We start from the raw sequence: 24860 nt of genomic DNA on the forward strand, positions 1-24860 counted from the left end.
CTGGATATGGGCAATGATGAGCTCTGTGGCCTGGATCCAAAGGTTAGCTGTAGGAGCAGCAAACTAAAACTCACTGAAGGAGTTTTTGCTCTGCCCAAAGTCATTTAAGGCACATTATGCCACCGAATTTCCTACAGCAGCTGGAATTAATGCACAATCTGCTGCCGAGGTGTACAAACACCAACACCATTAAAGCGGTGCAAAAGCATTTAGCCCAATTTAAAGTGTTACACATACTTGTTTCATCTACACGTAGCCCAAGAGAAAAACTGGAATGCCACACTTCAAATTAGAGTCTATTTTAAATATGTAAGTTCCTAGAAATGCTTATATTTGTAAAGGTATTAAACTATCTACACCAATTCATCTGAAGCTTACAATAATTTACTTCAAAGTGAATTATAGTGCATGTCAGAGATGTCAAGCTGACACCTGACTATTTACAGCTATAGATACAGAACAGATTGAGGATTAAATGTTCCCAGAGAATGCTATCAACATTCTCACTGTTACAGAGGGTTATGAAGTAAGATCATATCTACCCTACGGCTCTGTTGTGATCGCTACAAGGGATATAAACAAATGCTAATGATGATGGAAAATATCATGATTTCTGTTCTTGACTTCCATTCTTGCTTATTATTACTTCTAAGTTGTTATTTAATGACAAATTATCTAAGCTGGGGCCCTGTATGTCAAACACTGATTCGGAAACATGCACAGTATTGAAGTTTTGTGTCCTGTGGCTCTTGGCTGTGTCAAGTTTTTGGTTTGTGGATAGAAGGGTTAGGAAATTTGGCCATTAAACTTATACATATTAGTAAATAGTGTACAATATTGGCAGCATTTTAGCAATATTAATTCTAGTTACTTCTTACATGCTTAAAAGAATGGGAGTCATTTTCCTATTTAAAAGTATGCAGTAGGTCAGATTATATAGCATTTTAAGAGCTTTTGATTTTCTGCTGAGCACTACAAGATCACTTGCACTATGTAATAAGTAATTATTATACCTTACTACAATTATTTAAAAAAAAACACATACACAAGTATTAATTTGGTAAAACATAAGGACAGAGTTCATTTTTCTTTTTTTGAACATTTTAAGTGCCATCCAGGGACTCAGAAAACCAAATTCAACTCCCTGCTTGAGCATCCTGTCAAACAGGGATAATAATACTGCACTAATTCTAAGGGGCTATGAAAATAAATACTTTAGAGATTGATATTATGGTAATACAGGCCACATAGTACAATAGATAGTGTGAGTATAATGGTCTCCTTATTCATGTTTAATTGCAACCCTGTTTGGTTAGATTTTTCTTCATAGAATTAACATATGAAGAAAGTGTTTTCCTCACCATGGTTTATTTCACCCTACGTTTCTGATAATGCCAAACGATTCCTTTTATAAGATGAGTATCATCTTATTTCTGATTGATAGAGATTTTTAAATGAAAAATGTTAAATTCATATGTATTGCAGAACTAGCCTGGATTAAATTACACTTTACACTATCAATAAATATTGAAAACAATTTTGTTGAATTCAAGTACTGTATGTAGAAACCTAAGCCTGATTGGGTGCAACAGTGACTGAGTTGTCTGGCTTAGCAGTGTATGTTGTTTGGGGCTTTCAAAAACAAAATAAGTTCATTTTAGTTCCATTTTTTTTGTTTTTTGTTTATAATTCTCTTAGAATCTGCAAGTCAGAGGTCTGCCCCTGAAAGGACCACCACCACCATGGCTGGTAAGTAAAACAGTATTTTCTTTGCTGTGTATTGATTAATTGTTGCATCTAACATTAGTTTTTTCTAAACAAGTAATTTCCAAATTAGTTTGAAATACCAATACTTACATTTAAAGCATACTGCTTGATTCTAGTGGTGAAATATCAGATCTTGGTGGTTTCAAGGAGATAGGTGTTTATGTTTGTATTGTGGTTTAATATGTGCAAGTTTATTGAAGTTAGTGTAAACTAGGAATTTTGTAAAATAACTTAGCTTGATCTGTTAAGTATTACATAAGTGCTGCTTAGTTATTATTTTTGGAACATAATAGAAAGATGTAAAAAAAGGCTTATGTATAAATAGGAACAAAAATAGCACATCTCTGAGCAGGACAAATAGCATATATTATTCAAATACTGTAAAGTAGACAGTAGGGCTCTGCAAACATTTATTTCTTTTAAAGAATGCAATCGTAAATTAATAATAAATATCATATAAACTATATTATTTGTAATACGCAAAGAAAAAAAAACTTTTACATGCTAGCTAAATCTGAAATTCAAGATATTTTCTCCATCTTCAATTAATCATAAATGCTCCACAGAGTACTGAGAGGCAGGAAAGAACTTCCTTGACTTCTTAGGTGTAATGACTAAGTTCTACTTATTTATTAATACTTCTTTAATAATAAGTAGGGGTGCACTGATAAAGATTTTTTGGGCCTATACTAATCCCTGATTATTAATGAGCCGTATCAGCCAATACCACTCCAATTGTCAATATGCAGCCTGGCAGCTTGGAGAACAGTCTCTGGCTGCTAAGTCTGTTTGGGGGAAAGGAAAGAGGTGTGGCAGGTGGAGATTGAGGCCCCCACAGTGATGAAGGGAGTGGGTACGGACTGGGGCAAAATCAGATGCTGCCCAGCTGGGGCAGGGTTCAGGACAGAGCCATGAGTGGCTCATTTGGGTGTGGGGGGGAGCGTGTGCCCCCCACATTTGTTGGGAGGGTGAGGGCAGGATGCTTACTGGGGCCAGGGGCAGTGCTGGGATCGTCCCAGCAGGGGGCTGGGGCAGGGCTGTGTTCATTATGGGTGGCAGTGGCAGCACTAAGAGGGGGGCTATGGGATGGGCTACAGCCACCCCAGAATTTACCGTAGACCCCCTCCCAGCACAACCACTGCACAACTGGAGCACAGCCCTGGTCCAGTTGCCCCTGGCCCCAGCCTGTAACTGCAGCCTGCCCTTGCCCTGCGCACAGATCTGGGGGGCACATGCCCCCCATTCCTCCCCCAGGGGTGCCTACACAGGCAGGAGCTGCCCCCCCCTCCCTGTGCCCCCAGATGAGCTACTCGCAACTCTGTCCCACACCCTGCCCTGGCCAGGCAATTCCCCTCCTTTACTGCAGGGGCTTTGATTTGCACCCCTCATGCCCCTTCCCTCTCCTCCACCCCTTCCCCCGCAACAGACTTACCATCCAGATGCTGCTCTCCAAGCTGTCAGGCTGGCAGCGTGCATGCTGTGGCTGTGCATATGCATGCGACATTTATTAGCTACCTTATCAGCCACATCAGTCAAAAAAGCCAATTGCCAATAATGTCAATTTTCTTCTCATCAGTGCCGATACAATATGGACATATGTATCAGTGCAACTCTAATAATAAGCATATAAATTGTTCCATTGGCTTCAATGTGAGTAAAGTTAGTTATGTAAAGGAGCATTGGTAGGACTGGAGCAAATACAAGTTACCCACAGTGCCAGGGGATACAAACACCTGACTTTAGAATCTGGCACCTGAGTGATAGAAAGACTTTTAGCCTGCAGCCATAGCAGCTTCTTATAAAGTTTTGTCTGGCCTCATGAGATAAACAGGGTCAAACATGGTCAATACTTGGCTTAGGAATTTCCATGAAAAGTTCTTGAATGTGCTATATGTCAGATAAGATGAAAAAGAAGTGTCTGACCCCTCATGGCATATACATATATATTTTTCTATGAGGTAGGGATGTTAATCCTATTAGTTAATTTCAGCATTAATAATTGATTTCTACATACCCAGAATTCCCTTACCACTTTTTGTTTGTAAGGTTATTCGTTAGTTTTTCCTTTCTGCTTTGAATATGTACCGTCATATAATTGTTACTTTTCAGTGACAACTACAAATATACCATATGTTATTGCACACTACACACCCCAAAATATAATGTGTAAATTGTTTTTGAAAGAGAATGAATTAAAAAAAAAAAATCTTTCCTTGGGGTAAATAAATGAGGTTACAAACAGACATTGCCCTTGTCCTAGGAGAAAATGTTCTCTCACAGTACAAACTGCAGTTGTTCAAATGTTTTTGTCGCTTGTCACAAAACTAAACCCCTAAAAGGTTAATGGCATAAGAGGTGCTAACAGTTTTTCCAACACTACTGTGAAGGTTGTCTGAAATGTTGTCACTCAACATCATCCAGAAACAAGCAGGCCAGTCAGTCCTCAGTGTACTGTTTTATCCCCAGTCCCGGCCACTTTTGAACTCTGTGCAGCTACTCTGGCTCTAATTGCAGAACTCTACTGCCTAGAGGTAAGAGGCCCCAGGTGGCTACCCTTGCCTATTAATTGCTCTGTATGACTATACCAACCATTTCATGCTTGCCACCTACCCAAGATCAGCTTCAGAGTCTGCATCCACTGAACCAACTGCAAACACTAGTTACCTAAGACCTCCACTGACCTAATCATCCAGTTGTTGGGGAGGTCATCAGACCCATCCACTGAGGCAAGATTGTATTACTGTATCTCCCCCCGCAGTGCCATAGTAATGGAGTTTGGCACTTGTGGCAAAGGCCGCAGTGGCATCCTGCCCTCTTCCTGCACGTAGATCTATGTGGGTCACACACCCTGCTCCCATGCTTGCCTGGGAGTCCTCGTGCCAACCCAAATGAGCTGCTTGTGTCTCCATCCCGTGTCCTGCCCTGGCTGGGCAGTGCCTGTTGGCGCCCCTTTGCTTTGGAGTCTGGGGCAGTCATCCCACTCACCCCCCACTTGCTACAGCACTGCTTCCCACATACCCATGCATTCTGCCTTTCCTTCACCATGGCTTCACAGTATGAGTGCAGCATTCTAAACAAGCATCATAGCAACTGGACCAGTGAGAAGGTAATCAATCTCACCATCTGGGATGAGATCAAGAAGTAGTGGGCAGCCTGGTCAATCCACTAAAACAAGGAATCTGAACAGAACACAAATGCAGCAGAAATATAGGCAGGAGGCCAGGGTCACAAGTTGCACAGTGAATTGCACCAAAATCTCTCCCACAAAAATTCTGCCACCCACAATTTGAACACCCAGTGGTTGCTTTTCTGAGTGCTGATACACTAAGGGGAAAATCTACAGACATTTGATCAACACAAAAGTCACTGAGATCTGGACTCACCGGCCATAGGCTAGCAGAAGAATGTCTGTGCATTCAGTCACACAGCAGTTTGTCTAGTTTTAGGCCTCACACTTGAAGGAGGATGTGAACAGTTTGGAAAGAGTCCAGAACAGAGTAACAAAAATGATCAGGGGCCTGGGAGACAAGATTTACAAGGAGAGGCTGAAAGAACAAGAGTTATTTAGTCTGGAAGAAAGAAGATTGGGAGGGGAGTGAGGGGAAGAGAGAGAATTGATGTCTTCAAATACCTGAAGGGCAATGCAGCAGGGATTGGACCCCAGGGGCAGTCATGTTGTGCCCTGGTGGCCATGTTTCTCCTGCTCTGCTCTGACCACCCGGGTACCTTCTCATCTCTTTCCTTTCCCATGCCTTGATGTAATTGGTTGATGTGTAATAAGGGAGGCTGCCCTTGGGTCCCAGGTTGGGCCCCTGTCTGTCCTTTGGGCAGCAGATCCCTCTTGGACCCTGCTTGTCCCAGTCCTGCTTCTTGAGCACTAAGTGGGCCCTCTTGGCCTGTCTGTGTCGCTAGGGTGTCAGTTGCTTTAAGGGCGATTTGTGACCTCCAGCTGTCTCCAGTCACACACATGCCTCATAGAACACCTTGACAGGCTGGACAGCTTCAAGTCAGCTGGCCCTGATGGTTTACACTCAAGAATACTCAAGAAGCTGGCAAGCATCATAGCTCAGCCCCTGGCACAGATCTTTGAGAACTCCTGGCGTTCTGGTGTAGTGCCCGAAGATTGGAAGAAGCCCAATGTCGTGTCTACCTTCAAGAAAGGGAGGAAAGTAGATCTGGCAAACTACAGGCCCATCAGCCTGACCTCTGTCTGGGGAAGGTCTTGGAAAAGATTATCAAAGAGGCCATCCTTAACAGATTAGCTGACGGCAATATCCTGAGATACCCAACATGGGTTTGTTACGGGTAGGTTCTGCTTGACCAATCTCACTTCCTTTTATGACCAGGTGACCTATCACCTGGACAAGGGGGAAGAGATTGATGTCATATATCGTGACTTCAAAAAAACCTTCCGTCTGGTATCCCGTGATCACTTCTTGGCAAAACTGGCTAACTGCAGCCTTGACCTCACCATGATCCACTGGCTGGGGAATTGGCTCTGCGGCAGGACCCAGAGGGTGGTGGTCAATGGAAGCCAATTGTCTTGGTGCGCAATCACCAGTGGGGTCCCTCAAGGCTCTGTCCTAGGGCCTATACTGTTTAATATCTTCATCAATGATGTGGACATTGGTGTCAGAAGCGGGCTGGCCAAGTTTGCTGACGACACCAAACTCTGGGGTAAAGCATTCACACCTGAGGATAGGAGGGTGATCCAGGCAGATCTCGACAGGCTCATGAAATGGGTGAACAAGAACCTGATGGTGTTCGACACCAAAAAATGCAAGGTTCTCCACCTTGGGAGGAAAAACCTGCAGCATCCTTATAGACTTGGCAGTGCTATGCTGATTAGCACTACAGATCAAAGGGACTTGGGGGTCAAGATTGATGATTTCATAGATTTCATAGACATTAGGGCTGGAAGGGACCTCGGGAGATCATCGAGTCCAGCCCCCTGCCCAGAGGGCAGGAAGTCAGCTGGGGTCATAGGATCCCAGCAAGATAAGCATCCAATTTGCTCTTGAAAGTGTTCAATGTAGGTGCTTGAACCACCTCCGCTGGCAGACTGTTCCAGACCTTGGGGGCTCGGACAGGAAAGAAATTCTTCCTTATGTCCAGCCTGAAACGGTCTTGCAGGAGTTTGTGACCGTTCGACCTCGTCATCCCGTGGGGCGCTCTGGTGAACAGATGTTCCCCCAGATCCTGGTGGTCACCCCTGATAAACTTATAGGTGGCCATTAGCTCACCCCTGAGCCTGCGCTTTTCCAGGCTAAAGAGTCCCATGGCTCTCAGCCTGTCATCGTAAGATCTGTTTTCCTGACCTCTGATCATGCGCGTGGCTCTCCTCTGGACTCTCTCAAGCTTCTCCACATCCTTTTTGAATTGTGGAGCCCAAAACTGGACGCAGTACTCCAGCTGCGGCCTCACTAAGGCCGAGTACAAGGGGAGAATGACGTCCCGGGATTTGCTCGAGAAGCGTCTATGGATGCACGCCAGCATTTTGGTCGCTTTACTAGCCGCAGCATCGCATTGCAGGCTCATGTTCATCTTGTGGTCAATGATGACCCCCAAGTCTTTTTCTTCTGTAGTGCTAACCAACGTAGCACTGCCGAGCCTATAAGGGTGCTTCAGGTTTTTCCTCCCAAGGTGGAGAACCTTGCATTTATCGGTGTTAAACACCATGAGGTTCTCGTCTGCCCATTTGCTGAGCTTGTCCAGGTCAGCCTGGATCACCCGCCTATCTTCTGGCGTGGATGCTTTACCCCAAAGTTTGGTGTCATCGGCGAACTTGGCCAGTCCACTCCTGACTCCAATGTCCACATCGTTAATGAAGATGTTGAACAGTATGGGTCCCAGGACAGAGCCTTGAGGGACCCCACTGGTCACAGGGCACCACGATGAGTGACTGCCATCAATCACAACCCTCTGGGTCCGACCATGAAGCCAGTTTCCCAGCCAGCGGATAGTGGTGGAGCCAAGGCCACAACTGGGCAGTTTGGCCAAGAGGTGATCATGGGATACCAGATCAAAAGCTTTTTTGAAGTCAAGATATATGACATCAATCTCTTCTCCCTTGTCCAGGTGATAGGTCACCTGGTCATAGAAGGAAATGAGATTGGTCAAACAAGACCTACCCGCAACAAACCCGTGCTGGCTGTCCCTTAGAATGTTAGCCTGGGCCAGTCCCTCAAGGATGGCCTCCTTAATAAACTTTTCTAAGATCTTCCCCAGGATAGAAGTCAGGCTAATGGGCCTGTAGTTAGCCAGATCCACGCTCCTCCCTTTCTTGAAGATCGGCACCACATTGGCCTTCTTCCAGTCTTCGGGCACTACACCAGAGCGCCAGGAGTTTTCAAAGATCCATGCCAGGGGCTGGGCTATGATGCTCGCCAGCTCCTTGAGTACCCTGGGGTGCAGATTGTCAGGGCCAGCTGACTTGAAGGTATCCAGCTTCTCAAGGTGTTCCTTCACGAGGTCAGCACTGATGGAGGGTAGGGGATCCCCCTCACCCAGATTTCAAGATGACAAGATGAACATGAGCCTTCAATGTGATGCTGCAGCTAGTAAAACGAACAAAACGCTGGCTTGCATCCATAGATGCTTCTCAAGCAGATCCTGGGACGTCATTCTTCCATTGTGCTTGGCCTTGGTGAGGCTGCAGCTGGAGTACTGTGTCCAGTTTTGGGCTCCACAATTCAAAAAGGATGTGGAGAAGCTTAGGAGAGTGCAGAGGAGAGCCACGTACATGATCAGAGGTCAGCAAAACAGACCTTACAATGACAGGCTCAGAGCTCTGGGAGTCTTCAGCCTGTAAAAGCGCAGGCTCAGGGGTGGTCTGGTGGCCACCTATAAGTTTATCAGGGGTGCTCATCAGGATCTGGGGGAACATCTGTTCACCAGAGCACCCCAGGGAATGATGAGATCAAACGGTCACAAACTCTGCTGTGACTGATTCAGGCTGACATAAGAAAGAACTTCTTTACTGTCCGAGCCCCCAAGGTTTGGAATAGACTGCTGCCAGAGGCGGTTCAAGCACCCACTTTGAACGCCTTCAAGACTCATTTGCATGCTTATCTTGCTGGGATCCTATGATCCCTGCTGACTTCCTGCCCCTGGAGCAGGGGCTGGATTCGATGATCCTCCGGGGTCCCTTTCAGCCCAAATGTCTATGAAATCTATGAATACATGTTTGCTTTAAGGGATTTTGCTGATATTGCTCTACCCTGTACCCTATTCCAACCCTACTCCTTATAACCAGTAAAGTTCTCCTTTGTGTACCTAGCATGGGAGACTTATTGGGAGAGGGTCTAGATTATGCCTTGGGTCCCCTTGGTCTGGCTGACTAAAGGATACCACTATTTGTGCTTCAGACTGAGGGAAACACCCCCAGTTCTTGCAGCGGGTTAAGTATCCTCAAGGACTACTTGGCCTGTGTTTCGCAGGGGCACAGGGCCAAGATCAATCCAGACCCTTGGTGGTGGCGTTGTTACCCCCAGGTTTGCAGGTGTGCTTCACGAAGGGGGTTAGCCAGACGTGAGGTGCCCCTGAGGAGGCACTTGGAGCCTGGAAGGTGGTCAGGCACAGTGAGGTGGGCAGCTTAACTCAGGAGCACCCTCTACTGGACCACCACAGATGTTATCAGCCAGTCACTCTCCTCAAGCCTTCTTCAGCCTCTCAACCCTTGTTGGGGCCTCAGCCTTTTTGGCCTCTGCCCCCTTCCTCAAGCTGGGGCTCTGGACCTGCTTTCTGGGCTCCAATTCTAGTCTCACCCTCCCAGACTCTGGTTTCACCCTTTTGGTTTCCTTGGCCTTTTGAACATTAGGCAGCTGGCCCTGGTTCTTATCCCTCTTGGGCTATGGCCTGAGCCCTTCCAGCTTCAAGTCATATCCATCTTATTCCTCTGGGCTTTTGGCCGTCATTTCACCTCTCGGGTTCTGCCCCTTAGCCCTCCCTGGTTTCAGGCCACCTCTATTGCTCTTACAGCTCCGGCTTGGGCCCTGTTAGCCACTTGTGCCCCTTGGGCACTGTTGTGACCTTTTCCTCCCCTTGCAGTCACTTCCGGTTCACAGGTATAAAGCTGAAACAATGTAGCTTAGCCACTGGCTACAACTAGAACTCTCCTTATACTGGGTCACACATCCCTGCAGACTATAAGCTCCTTACCTGCAGTTCCCAAGGCAGCTCAGGTAGCAGTGAGCCATCCTGCTCAGGAGTTCCTCTTTGCCACCTGCAGGGCCAGGCTGCCTGACAACCCTCAGGCACCGGCTTTATGTGCTTCTAAAGCCCCACCCTTTCCTGTCAGGTGGCTCCCCAGCCAGCTATAGGGTTTCCATTCTGGACTTGATAACCAGGCTGCTTTCAGGTCACCTTACTGCTGCTACCTTTCCTGCCTTAGCAGTGTCCCTGCTGCTCAAGCAGGGCTCTGCCCTATTGTACTATTGCTGGGCAGGCTCTTTTGCCCTATTGTACTATTGCTGGGCCCAGTAATAGGCACTCACAGCCTGCAGTTCCCTGGGCTGCCTGACCAAGCCATCTCCACAGCCATTTGACAACATGCAGGTCTCCCCCTGTCCCCCCCGGGTTATCCCTGCTGCTGCCTCTGCCTTCAAGTACTTAGAGCCTCTGACTCCCTGTTACAGCGATTATAGAAGATGGAGATGGGCTTTTCTCTTTGGTCATAGGGAATAGGACTAGAATCACTCTCAAGATGCAGCAGTGGAAATTTAGGTTGGAGATTAGAACCTAAATTTTCTAAATCTAAATTTTTTAGAACCTAAAACTTTTTGACTTTGAGGATAGTCAAACATTTGAACAGGCTACCTTGGGAAGTTGTGGCATCTCCATCCTTTCAAAAGGGGGTTAGACTTAGCTGGGATGGGTTGGTCAGGGGTGCTCCTGCATTGAGCGGGGGGATGGACTAGATTACCTTGTGAAGTCCCTTTCAGCCCTACTTTCCTACTGTTCTAAATGCAATTGTAAAGGAAATGTCAACATGCCAATCTCACGACTTCTTTTTTATGGCAGAAGTTGCAGCATAGCTGGTTGTGGGACAAATACAATGTCTATTTATAACATGAGTAGCAGGAGCTAGGGAGCAGAGCCTGCTCATTGTTCTGCTTGCAGAAAGTTGCTCAGATGTAAATTTCACTTTTGCCCACAAGCAGCAGAATCTGTTCTTACTGTATGTCTCACCTGTAACATGCACTGCAGCTTCCAGCAGCTGGTTATTGCATGGAATGTGCATGTTGTATACAAGAAAAAATGGTAGGTCCCTGTTCTGTCCCTCAGTGTTTGCTCTCAAGTGGTTCATTTAAATATTTCTGCAAAGTCATTTTCATAGTTGCCAAGGAGTGTTTGTACTATCCCTACACATTTACCTGCACAGAGCATACATGCTGAGGAAAGAAATAATTCAAACCAAGTGAGTGCATAGAAGTTCATTCAGTGAATTTGCCTTAAAAGTAGCCTACCTCCTGGTCCTTTTGTCTCTTCCACACTCAAAACCATAAAGAACCCATGGAGGCTGACACCCATTATTTTTCAGTTAGCCAGGACTAGAATATATCAAATGACCATTCCCTCACCAGGTATGGCTTTTCTTATTTATGTATATTCATGACAGCTGGAATTTGGCCGACAGGCTACAAAGTACTGACTAAAATACTGGGTCATCTCCTGGGAAGTACGCTACTGAGCACTTTCAAGTGCCTTTTAAGGTAATGATATTTTGAGTTTTCTTAATCCACGTCAGGTATCTTTCATATTGCAAATTACAAGCAATTTGATAAGCTAGTGGGTACCCTGACCTCCCAATGGAATTTCTTATGGATAAAGGTAGTGAGAGAGAGTTCAGTATAAAAAAAATCAAGCCTTATTTCTGTATGTACAGTATAAAATTAGTTATCATCAACCTTAGGCATTATATTGGCCTGTGTGTCATGTAGAATTCTACATTAGAAGCTCAAGAAAGAAATGCAAAACTCCAGAACTCTTGGTTCAGAGATGATACCTTTTATTAGACCAACTAAGAACTTGCAAAGAAATTATCTTTTTCTGCAAGCTTCATGCATTCATTTTACTTAAACCAAGGTTTGAATCTGTTCACATGAAAAGTTAAATATGGAACAGAAAAAAAAATCTAAAATATTTATAACATCATGCTTTTGAATATATTTCCATAGATTAAAATGCTTTGGTTCTTTTTCTTCAGTTGGATATGAAATATTTGTCACCTCTCCTGCTGGCATATGAAGACAGAATAAGAGAAAAGGATGATTTAAATGCTGCACATGAGGCAAGTTGGCAATTTAAAAAAACAAACAAACTTTTTTGCAGCAAAGTTGAAACAAATAGGAACACAACACAAGCTACTAAAGTCCATGTGGGGACCCTGTCAGCACTGACTAAGGCCTAAAATTAAAGCTTATTTTGATTTGGTTTTGCTTGAATACACATTGAGCCATTTTCTTTTCTGCCTGATTGTTCTATTTTGTGAACATTGAGCATTCAGCACACTGTACAAAAATGTTACCCTCAGAATGAAAACCAGAGAGAAAGTGTTCCATGGAGGGATCTAAGGTGTAGCTGGGATGGAAGGAATTCACCTTCCTATCTTATGTGGAACCCCCCGAAAGGATGAAGTGCAGCCGTTCTGTAGTTATGTTCCAGTCACAGGCTTTTGGGTTTGACAGAGCAGGTCTATTTATGATGGTTTAGGCTACGGACAAGCGTTACATTTGAACCGTCTTAAATAGTTACCATTCAAGTAAAGTTAACTAGGGCATGGCAACAAGGGCAGCTGTCCCAGATGGTGACTTGGGTGGGGGGGTGTGGAAAAGTAGCTGCCCTGGGTGCCCAGCTGCCTTATTAAGTCTCTGGACCACTTGCTCTTTCTGCTGTCTGTAGGAATTCCTGGTCACTGTATCTGTGGAAAACAGTGACTGGTTTGTTTAAAGCCTACCTATAGAAGTGCACATAGATTGCAGGGACCTTCTAGAGCCATGCTCATATTCCAAGCCAGTATTTTCTTGCATATAGCATAGCATGCCTCTTCATATAATATGCATTTTGGTTCTAACAGATGTGTTGAAGAAAAAAAATTCTTACCTTCTGGGACAGATGAGTAACTAATCCAGTGCATCAGGTCTGGGTCCATGTGCTGGGCTGACTTCACACCGTGGATCTGGGGCCTTGTTTTAGGTCTGGCCATGGCCCAACCCCACACACCAGCCTGATGTGGCACACCAGGTCTAGGACCAAATTATGGTCAAACTCTGCACCTGTGTCAGGGCTGTGCACTGAGTCTGGGGCTACATTCTGTGTCCAGCTACAGCTGGACCCCGCATGCTGAGTCTAAGGCTGTATTCTGGGTTCAAGGCAGTGTTCGGTGCCATGTTATCTGGCCAGGGGTCTGGCCATAGATCTGGCCACAGCTCTGGAAATTTGGCAGTATTAAGTGCCATGGGTCCTAAAGCCGCAGCAGTTAATACAATCATTGCTTCCCTGCTGCCAGTTTCCAGACCTGTGGGGATCAGTATTTCTTGCATATAATGTTCACCCCAGTTTTCCCCAGGTGATACCTGTTTTATGTGAGAAAATACAATACAGTCTTTGAGCAGAACCCTTCATGTTTCATACTGTGCATCCTCACAAGTTGAGAGAGAACAGGAGACATCTAGGGCTCTGTTACTGTATGTTCACCCACTTTTTTTCCAATAATCAAGTATACTAATAGTTATTAGTAATATTACCATATTTACTTGATTCTAAGATGACTTTGCATGTAAGACGACCCCCAAGTAATTAGATTCTAGACACGGAAAATTATAAATTTGTCTAATTTTCCATGTCTAGAATCTAATTATTGAGCGAGTTTCTTAAATTTGTCCCCCACTGCTGCAGGAGGGTAGGCAATGAGAAAAGCAGCAGCAAGGGGGCAGATGCAGCGGAAGCAGAGGCAGTGAGGAAAGAATGGGTGAGGAAAAGAAGGCAGGGGCAAGGAAGGGGAAAGCTGAGGTAGGAGGAAAACAGGGGTGGAGAAGCAGGCATCCTGCCCCTCATCCCATACCGTCCAGCTGAGTACTACACCATAGTTTACCTCCTCCTCTTCCTGCTACTTTCTCTGCTGATCCAGAACCACTCCTTTCCCATGTTGCAGGAAGCAGCTATGCTGGGAGCCTGGTTTAGCATCGTACAGATGTCTTCTTCCCTGCCATCCTCCCTGCACCTCATCCCCTTCTTTTTTCACCCCATGGAAAGAGAAGTGGGGAAAGAGAGCAGGGTTTGGAGTAGGGCACAGCGCACAGCCCCCTGCATAGCTATTTCCTGCCACATGGGGCAGACTGAAGACCAAAGCAGCAGCAGCATGCAGACTCCTCCCCTACCTGGCTTCCTCCCAGCAAGGGAGGGGAGGGAGAAGGAAGAGTAGGGGTGGGTGAAGGGGAGAAATCTGGTTAAGGAGTAGACCTGGTGCTGCTGTCCCTGCCTGAGCTGAGCTTCCAGCACTGTCATTTCTCACAGTTGTGATACTTGATTCCAAGATGAAGCTTTGTTTTCCCAATGATGAATGGGGGGGGGGGGGAACTTCCTCTTAAGTAGCACATTTACTTGATTCTAAGTCCAGTATCATCCATTTTCCAGAACTTGGATATTTCAAATTCTCTCAGGCCAAAATCTGACATACAAAAGAGTATATATTTTGCTAAATTTGCATATGTTTCCTTAAGCAACATGTATACTAAGAAGCTGAATTAAAAGATGGATAATAAGTAAGCCAACGTGCTGCTCTTCTATAGATGACATAAGTGTACTCAGATGTGTATCAGTGAAAATGTTTGTGATAAAGTGAAAATGAAGCAAAATATATACATTTTGCAGTTTTTATTTGTGGATTCATTTGCATTTCAGAAAGAGATGAAGAATTTTAGGGTAAGAGTAGAAGAACTGGTGAAAGAAAATGAGCAACTGTACCAGCAATTAAATAAAAATAGCACTACTACCTCCAAGGAATGGCAAGTATATTTCATTATGTTATTAGAGAAAAAGTACCCTACTTTGTATGTTTTTCTGACTTTTAAGACTGAATCTGCCCACACATAAGACAATGACATTTTGCCAAAGACTTCAAGGACCAGGATTTCATCTCATATTAAAAAAAATGGTTCTTCAGCTCTATAAAGAAGTGGAAAATAAGGAAGAAGCAGACTACACTGTGCAGTTAAAATGAGTTACCAGTGCTCCCTGGTTATGAAAAAGATGTATGCAATTCTAGGAAAACATCAGGAAAGGTACTTTCAGTATAAATTGAGACTTATTTGGTGCCATTATACAAAGTCCTACTGAAACCTCATCTCAGTGCATTCGGTTCTGGTTTCCCACGGTCAAAAAACATTGACACTGAACCAGTTGTAGTGAAGGTCTGCTAGGATGGGCAAGGAAATGGAAAGCCTATTTTATGAAAGGAGACTAGAAGACATTGGCTTATTCAGTCTAGCAAAATGGAGTGAGAGGTTGCTCTCTATTGGTATACTGGGAATAGGAGCGAAGATACCAGACTGGGGTGCCTCAATAAAGATTTTCATGGCCAATACCAGTAGCCAGTTATTAACCAGTCATATCGGCCGATACCAATCTGATAACTGGGTTGAGTCATACCGGGCTGGGCCGGGCAGCTTGCTCCCCCTGTCCCAGTCACATTTGTGGAATTTGGTGCCGTTTACAGGGCCCACTCTGGCCCCAGCCCACAGTCATCACTGTGCCAGCACCTGGAACACCACAGCAGCTGCTCTGGCTCCAGCCCAGCCCAGCCTGCCCATGAGAGGATGGGGGTGTATTTGGGGTTACCTTGACTCATGGGAGGGAACCCTGGCATCCAGGGGCCACAGCCAGAAGGCATACTTATCAGAGAACATTATTGCTACAATGGCCAAAAAAAGCTGATAGCCAATAATGTAAATTTCCCTTTTATATTAAGTGTAAATATAAAAGGGAAATTTTGCTTTTTGCCAGGTCAGTGCCAATCCGATAGGCAACTGATATATCAGTGTAGCTCTATACCAGAATGAGAGAAAAAAAGACTAAAGAAATCCATTTCTGGAACAGCCTTCCGACTGAAGGAGTTAGGGGCAAAATATCTTAACTGCTTTGCAGGCAGAATTTGCTAACATTATGGAAGTGATGGTATGATGTAGTGCCTGGGACAGCATTGGATTCATTGGCTCAGGAGGTCCTTTCTAGCTTATACTCTTAAATCCTTAAATCCTATGAAGTTAGCTGATAAAATACTAGGGTCCAAAGACTTTCAATAAGACTTAGACTCCTTAGGACCAGATGCCACTGTGGGCACTTCCGGTTTCACTTTGGCTGCGTCGACTGACGTGCCAGTTAGTAGAGCATGCCGGTTTGTAAGGTGCCAGATAATGTGGCTTTTACTGTAGTAGGAAAGTTTTAATGAGATATTTTTTTCCATTAATTAAGATTAGTAAGGTCTACCTAGCCACATTCTCTGTGATCTTTCCTTGGACTGTAGAACAGAATGATATTCAGTCATTTTGATCTGCTTTGAAGTGACATTTGTATTCAAAGGGTTCACTGATTTAATAAAGTGGACTAACCATTTTGCTTTATAAAACCTCTAAAGTTTGTAATAAACTGATTCGTAGACTAATTATTTTAATTCACCTATTTTACTTGGTTTTAAGTTAATTCTAAAGCTAATCAATTTTACTAGAATTGACCTTTTCTTTTAATCTCTTAAGTCATAGGTATTGTTTCACTGTGACTTAACTTTTTATAAATGCTGATGTTTAGATTTTGTGTGGAACAAGGGCAGCAGTTGGAAAATGTTTTAGGACCTATCTAGTAAGGAAAAATATTTTCCAAGGACACTGTCTTCTATAGGTAGACAAGTAAAAAGCATATCTTATGTGGAAAATATAGTATACTATGGCATTATCATATAAGGGTGTGATCTTCATTAATTTTTCCTGTTATTTTGGAAAATAAAATACTATTTTATGTTTTAATAATTAAAATATTATTTTGCAATAAATTAGAATCTCAAGATATTGTCATTGCATCACAGTGCTAAGTGCAGTTTTAAAATTCACTTTTTTTTTATTAGTTTTCTGTTCTTCAGACACCTATTGTAGGGCAGAAATTGTTAATACATTTTGGCACCTATACATGAGCAGTGAGGTTGCTCCAATGCGCTGTAATTACAGCTGTGACTGGCTGGGGTGCAGTGTGCCTCGGTCTGGAGGCTACACATGCCTCAATGAAGCAGCTCTGCAGTTAAGCCCACCCCCACCATTGGAGTATGCAGAGACAGGGGAGCAGTCAGCCCAAGGCTGCCTGCTGGGGAGCTTTGTAGTGCATGGAGACAGGAGACCAGGCCACAGGCTGCCTGCTCCCCTATCTCTACATCGTCCCGGTACTCACCACTTTGGTGTGGGTTGTGCTGCTTTTTTCCCCAAGATTTTTTTTGTTACCAGGAAATCCTGATAGCAAATTTTGCCCTGGCACTGCAAAGTAGCAGCACTGTACACTGATTAATGTTCAACACAGACAAGTGCAAAGTGATGCACCTGGGGAGGAATAACCGGCACCATACCTACAGGTTGGGGAACTCCCGTCTTGTCAGCACAGAGGCGGAAAAGGATCTTGGAGTCATCATTGACTCCAAGATGAACATGGGCCAGCAGTGTGGGGAGGCAGTCAGGAAGGCCAACTGTAATCCACAGATGCATCTCGAGCAGGTCCAAAGAGGTGATCCTCCCCCTCTATGTCGCACTGGTCAGGCCACAGTTGGAGTACTGCGTCCAGTTCTGGGTGCCACACTTCAAGAGGGATGTGGACAACATGGAGAGGGGTCCAGAAGAGGGCCACTCGCATTATCAGGGGACAGCAGGGCAGGCCCTATGAGGAGAGGCTACGGGACCTGAACCTGTTCAGCCTCCAAAAGAGAAGGCTGAGGGGAGATTTAGTGGCCTGTTATAAACTAGTCGGGGGGGGATCAGCAGGCATCAGGGGAGAGTCCCTGTTCCCCCGAGCACTGCCAAGAGTGACCAAGAATAACGGTCACAAGCTGGCAGAGGGTAGATTTAGGCTTGATATCAGGAGGCACTACTTCACAGTCAGGGCAGCTAGGATCTGGAACCAACTTCCAAGAGAAGTGGTGCAGGCTCCTACCCTGGGGTTTTTCAAAAGGAGGTTAGATGAACACCTTGCTGGGGTCGTTTGACCCCAGTACTCTTTCCTGCCATGGCAGGGGGCCGGACTAGATGATCTACTCAGGTCCCTTCTGACCCTGCAAACTATGAAACTTGTGCAGTTTGTGCTACTGCATATTTGAATCCAGCTTAGGGATCCAATTTTCCAGCAGAAACAGTAGTAGTCATACGGGCATCTATGATCATAGCCATCCCTCAGTTTCATTATTCACGTGCAACTACAACCGACCATCATGATCTATTTGGGTATTCAGCAGCAACATGGAATAAGTTCACAAAAACTCATAATACATTTATATGATAAATTCAGTTGAGTATGGAAATAGTCATTTTGTCCACTGTACTCACAAATCAAAACAAGGACAATATTCTCACACTATACATACAATCAGGATACAATTTTATCTTGTTCTGATCACATGAACAAACTATTTTTTGGTGTTAATATCATCACCAGAAGTCCTTGATAAAAGTTCAGTCCTCTGTTATATAGTAGGATAAAGTCTAATATAGCTAATGGAGCCTGTTGCTCTTTAACAAAGTTTTAATTAATAGTACACCTAATACCATCCCACTGAAATGCATCTAATTTTCTTTAAAACATCCATATTTCTTATTTCTCTGTTTGTGTCCTGGGCAATATTTCTCTACTTTTAAGATATCATATCAGAGCCCAAATACTTCATTAAACCTTCCTTAAGAGCAAAAAGACTTGTGCTGGCTTCCTTAAAGGCAATATTAATGTCCAGCACAGAGCTAAGGGTCAGTTCTGAGCTCAGGCTACATAAGTTTAAAAGGTGGTCTTCTCACAGTCCCATAAGTCTGTGCAACTGTTTCAAGATTTATAAATCAGTGTGAGCTGATGACTTTGCAAGTCTTTTGGACTCTGTCATGGGATCCAGTTATTAGGTAAGTAGCTTTCACTTCTCTTAACTCCTGGCATATTAGCTAGATACAGTTTTCAGATATATATATATATCTCATTGCAGTTTTTCTCTTTTTACTGGGTATCTTTGTACAGTCTCAGAAAATGCAGATTTGTTTTCATCCTTCCAAGTTTTAAAAACTATTTTTAAAGAGGTATTTTCACAGAAAGTTAGGCGTATACTCTATTTTAATTGTGTAGTGGGTTTAGACATTGTCCTCAATGAGTTTCCTGAATGGAAACCTAATTTAAAAAAAATAAGTTTAGACAGAGATCATTTGTGTTGTTCCTTTGACTATTTAACTTAGTATTTGAGAGGTACTCACTTCTAAATTACTTATCACAGGCAACAGCTACAAACTCAAGCCAAGCTGGTCTTGGAAGAAAATGGAGTGTTGATGAAACAGCTGGAAATTCAACAAGCTAAAGCAAAAGACAATCACAACCAGCATATCCAAGAAGGTAAGAGGCTTTGATCGCTACTTACTTTGACTGTGGCAGAGAGAATACTACAGTTTTATTGCATATGTACTACTAGGTCCAAATAAAACCATTATACACGAAGCTGTAGAGGTTATTTTCCTTTCTGAGAATATACTATCAGAACCAAAAGCCTTCAACAGAAAGTCCTTTTTCTACTAGAAACAGTAATCAGAGCTGTTAAATGATATAATACATCATGACTTGCTTGCCAGTCCTCCTTTAGTTTGTTCCCACCCCCTACTGTCAGATGCTGGTGCAGCTGCTCTGGTGCCCAGAGCACAGCATGTAGAAGCTCAGCCCTTGCCTGGCCATGCAGGAGTGTTGGTGCTGCTGATCGGCCAGGCTAGGGAAGGAGCTTCTGTGTGCTCCATGTCTGGGAGAGACCCCAGCCTGAGCCACAGCTTTTAACCATCATGACTACACAGGAGTAATGAAACAATATCTGTGACTCTTTTTGCCCAGTTTGTTGTTTTAAAGCTTAATCTAATAAATCACTGCACATTCCAATAAAGCTGTATTTGTTTTTGTTTTGGTGTTAAACCAAGTAATACAGCGCTTAAACACTACTATATCTGTAAACCTAATTTCTCTTTACTTAGAGAAACGTATGTTGTTACATGTGATGGTGCACCATACTATCTGCACCCTCCCTTCAAAATCCTAGATCCACCTATGGTTCTGGGTTCAGCTTTGTGTATATGACAGGGGTTTTCAGCTAAATTCAGAATGAAATGGGTGCTCCCTAAATAAATTTTTTAGCTTCCCAAAACTCAAATCTAAATAAGTCCTCCTAAATCCAACAATTTAAAATTAAATAGGAGTTTCTCATCCAACCTGTCCTGGGGTTGGGATGAATCAAAAACCTTCAAGAAAATCACCAAAAAACAAACTGTTATTTTGTCCAGAATACTCATATCTTCCAAACAGCTCCTTCAACATGTCTCAAACCTTTTGGGAAAAATACTACCCTGGTATAAGAACATAGTTGTAAATTCCAGATATGTCTGCTTAGGTGTGATTTTGGCAAAGGCAGAAGTTGATGCATATAAGTCTTATAATAAAAGAATTTTTTCCTTAATCTGTTCATAATATTTGCCAGATAGATGGAGCGAAAAAAAAGAAAAAGTATTTATAAAAGTATATATACTGAAAAAAAAAAAAGTATTTAATATGACAAACAACATTTCTACAAGGCTTAATGGCAACTACAAATAATGCGCAAGTGGTTTCATTGAAATATTAAGTGCTGTTGTATTGGATTTTTCTCTCCCCCAAAGTTTCTAAACTGACCAAACAAATAATGATGTTGGAAGCTAAGAAACAGAGCCAGGAAGAGGAGATATCAGAGTACCAAAAGAAGCTGGAGGCTTTACATGCTACATGTAAAGAGCTGGAAGACAAGCTGAATGGCAGAGTGACAGCAGAGAAGCATTCTGCTTTGGTGAAGGAGTTAAAAAAGTATGTATACCAATAGATAAGTGTCAGTCTATAAGCCTGCTACGATCAGATCTCGCCTCCCCCTCAGCAAGTCACCAAATACACAACAAATAAGAAATCCTCTTATTTCCGTTTTCCTCTTCCAAAGGAATAAAGCTAAAGGAATCATGTAGATGAGATGAAAAAGACTTAGGAGCCCATTGCTTTGACGAATCCAGTCCAATCAAACAAGCTTCAGTAATGGTCTCAGTTTTACAAGGATGCAGCAATATTTTTGCTTTTTACAATTCCTAAACTGTGGCTCTTAATAATAACAATGAAAGATAGTTAAATTTTCAGTACAGTACAATATAGAGAATTACAACTAGTTATTTCTAACCAACCACCAGTGTTTTGAATTTATGCATTTCAATTTATCATAAAAGTGGATGTTTAAGCTATTTTAATGAACCAAAATTATTTTGCTGTTCTTTGCCTGAAGGCTTGTAATAATTTATAGCTTGTTTATTTGAATATTAAATACCATATTTATGAGGGTTTTCTTCCCCAGAAGTTGTCCAGAATGTAGTGTATTAAAACATTCAACTAAATTATTTGTGTTTGAAACTAAGAACTGGAAAGGTATTCATCTCTTGGTTTTGTATGCTCTTGAACAGTCTTGTAGACATCCTTTTACCACAGCTAGTGATTCTTGCAGTTTGTGTTTTAAAAGTTACCCAAGAAGAGTACATATTGATCATAAGGAGTATGTATGTGTAAATTCTTTTCAAAGAAGGGTCAGAGGCATGCCTGTTTTAATGCCAGAAGAATTATGTATTTATGCTTTTTTGATCATTAGTAGTAAAGGTTTTATATCTCTCTATATATATTTTAACACAAGTATCTTACCATAACTCATCTGTTTTTGTTCAATTAGGTATTTGATACCTGTTCCTTGTCATTTTTCTGCAGTCAGTTACAACAGGAAGAGGAAAACCGAAGTGCTGAGCTGAAGGATCTAATGGAAAAGCTAGTAACACTGCAAGCACGCAGTAAGAGCTTGGTTTTAGAGAAAAATGAGTTGGTAGCTGACAACAAAATCCTTGGAGCTGAGCTGGAAAAAGCACAGAAGGCAAACAGGTCCTTCTGTTTCTTTCTTCACTGAATTTGGACATCTGCTTCCCCAAAACACTAATATTTCTAAAAATAAAGTAACAGAAATATCTTCTGAGAAAATAATGGTCTCATAACCTCTACCAGCCAACAACATACACTCAAGATTTTATTGCTTTTACCTCCTGGAAGTTGTCTTTTCATTGAAATATGGCATAACTTCCAGACTACCTATAAAAGGCCTGAGTTTTAAACAAATCGAAAAAAAGTAGAGGAAAAATAAAATGGCTTAATTTCCTTATCAACCACTAAAAATAATGTATAATGTGTTTGTGTAGGGTTAAAAAGCAGATTATCAACCTATAATTAGAGGAATATCAAAATCTGTCAATACAGATTGAAAGCTGATGTGCATAAAACATACACATTTTTGAGGTTTTTCTACGATAGCAGTTCTGAAACTAACATTTTCCTCTTTTAACTTTCTACTAATTTTGTAGGCGATCACAGAAGAAAATAAGTCATCTGAAAGAGCAGTTAGAAGAAACTATGGAAAAGGAAGTGGCAGCCCACCAATACCTAGCAAACCTTATCAGTCTGGCAGAAAATACAGCTCAGGAACGGGATCATCTTATACTTTTGGTAATTTCTTTTAGGCATATTTTGCCTAATTTCTGTTATTTTTATACAGGAAAAGAGGGAAATAAAACTATTAATACAGAGTAATATTTCAAAATGTAATGGGCTCCATCACTTTGGGGTGTCTGGAAAGAATTAATAAAAGGAGATGATTATAGATTAATCTTTCAAAGCAACTTTGCCAGTTCCCAGGATTATGACCAGAAGGTATGTAATTTAGGCTCTAAGGTAGATGGTGCCCATCAGAAATTCCACCAGAACAAACTAGTCCCAAGTAAAGCATTCAGAAAGACTGGATTTATTAGACTGTAATGCATACTCCTCTGGCAGCCTGTAGTTTAGGGGGTCTGATTATCAGGCTGTGCAGTTGAGAGATGATTTCTAGTTTAGTGAGAGGTTTGCTGCATTTGTGGAAAAGCTGCCACTTAATGTCAGAGAGGAGTTTGCCTTTGTAGCTTCTGGAGGCTAGATGGTAGCAAAGATGAACTGATGGACAACCCCAGGCACAGCCAACACATCTTCCTGTTTGCTAGCAATGATGATGGTCATATTGCTTTTATTTTCACCAAGGGCAAGGATCCCTATGAAATGCAGAATTTAGTGGCAAGTCTTCCTTTCAGGGGAGGAGGGTTGTTCGTTGCCAAGATGAATAATGTACTTCATACCTTGAAGGACCCTAGAGCAGAGGTTTCCAAAACACTGGGCCATGGCCTGGTAGCAGGCCACTAAGGGTTGGCTTCCAGGTCATGGCACAAGTTTTAACCACTACTAGCATCCATTCTATGCCCACACCACGCCTACGCCATGCTGATTGGCTGGGCGAGAATTTCCTTACTTGGGCAATGACTGTCTCTTTATCTTTTGAAATTGGACCACAGTAACTGTTGTATCAAATGCAATGGCTAAGAGATGGGCAAGCAAGCTTCAATGCATTTTTTTTTGGGAAAAAGTGCTTCTGCAAAAAGCACTCTGTTTTGCACCACGCTTCCACCTATTGAGTTTTTTGTGTCATATACTGCCTCCGATCCTCACAACCCTTCTCCTCCATGTAAAAATTAAATTTAAATATGTAAATTAGATAATTTCTGTACCCAGTCTGCCAAAATTATTTGAGTGATTTTGCCAGTCCACAGTATAGAAAAGGTTGGGAACCACTGCCCTAGAGCAAAACTCTGTTCTCCAAGTTCCTGAACGAAAGCAGTTTTATACACCTCCCCCCCTCCCCTTTCACCCTAACCCACAGGACCAACCCAACAATCCTTTGTTTTCCTCCACTATAGATCCTCTGAGCTCCCTAAGGAAAAAAATAGCTATAATGTTAGCCTTTCCACAGGTGACAATCTCAACTACTTTGGAAAATAAGCAAGTGTTTAGATACAACAGTTGAAAGATCTGAATCAATCCACATAATTAAAAACATGTTTAAAAACATAACAAAAAATAGCCCTTTTGGGAATCTCCTGACCCACTTCAGATGCGCTTGGTCTTATATTGCCAGAAACCTAGTGGATCTCAGACTTTCTTGGACACCATGCAACAGCTCATTCAGTGCCTACTCAGTCCTGTCCCATTTCCCTCTTCCTGAAAAGGTCTCACTAGGTCCTATTAAAACCAGCAGACCTTTTCTTGGCGGTAATGAAAGTGCTTCCCTTTCAGTACTGGGAAGTAGTTATTACAGCAGTTACTTCATAATCTTGATGAGAAAAGGATAATGACCCACCCTGAAGAAACTGAACTTAACTGAAGTCCATGACAGCCATCATAAATCCCTCCCTGCAACTGGTTCTTATCTCACAGCCTTCAAGATACCATTTCCACATTTTTATTTTACTACCACACAGGAAATACCTGAGGCCTGTGGTATGTGAGGAGCACAGCCAATACAAAGACTTTCTTTTTAGATCAGTGGAAGACTGAGATTGCTCACCAATGTACTCTCAGCACGGGAGCAAAATTGAGAAAGTTATCCTCTCTGATATTGCACTTTATGATTCTACTTTATTTCTGTTGGGAAAACAGTTCTAATAAGCAGTAACCATTGATTTTAAGTGTTCAGTAATTCATTTAGTAGATGAGTGGAATTATGTTTCAAATTTTAAGGTTCTTTGTGTACACACACACACACACACACACACATACACACACACACACACACACGACCTTGTTTCTAGTAACTTATTTCTTTTGTCCACAGGAACTTTCATTATAAATTACATTTGGCTTAATAATTACTGTATTTGGCGGTATAAGAAAAGGGTCATTAACAACCGTTATGCCTTATTACTAGGGCT

At 42.7% G+C, this 24860-nt stretch overlaps 1 protein-coding gene across 1 annotated transcript in view; it reads left to right on the forward strand.

The window, feature by feature from the left end:
• CEP89 (centrosomal protein 89) overlaps positions 1–24860 on the forward strand; it is a 106249-nt gene that overhangs the window by 35354 nt on the left and 46035 nt on the right. The window contains exons 10-16 of the mRNA XM_090062694.1: positions 1699–1749; positions 11975–12058; positions 14671–14774; positions 19265–19380; positions 20679–20859; positions 21790–21957; positions 22431–22572. Coding sequence (XP_089918820.1) covers positions 1699–1749; positions 11975–12058; positions 14671–14774; positions 19265–19380; positions 20679–20859; positions 21790–21957; positions 22431–22572 — 846 coding nt within the window. The remainder of the gene's footprint in view (positions 1–1698; positions 1750–11974; positions 12059–14670; positions 14775–19264; positions 19381–20678; positions 20860–21789; positions 21958–22430; positions 22573–24860) is intronic.

Source organism: Crocodylus siamensis, chromosome 9, assembly GCF_052110815.1.
Source record: "Crocodylus siamensis isolate JL-2025a chromosome 9, ASM5211081v1, whole genome shotgun sequence".
In the NCBI taxonomy this organism is placed as follows: Eukaryota; Metazoa; Chordata; order Crocodylia; family Crocodylidae; genus Crocodylus; species Crocodylus siamensis.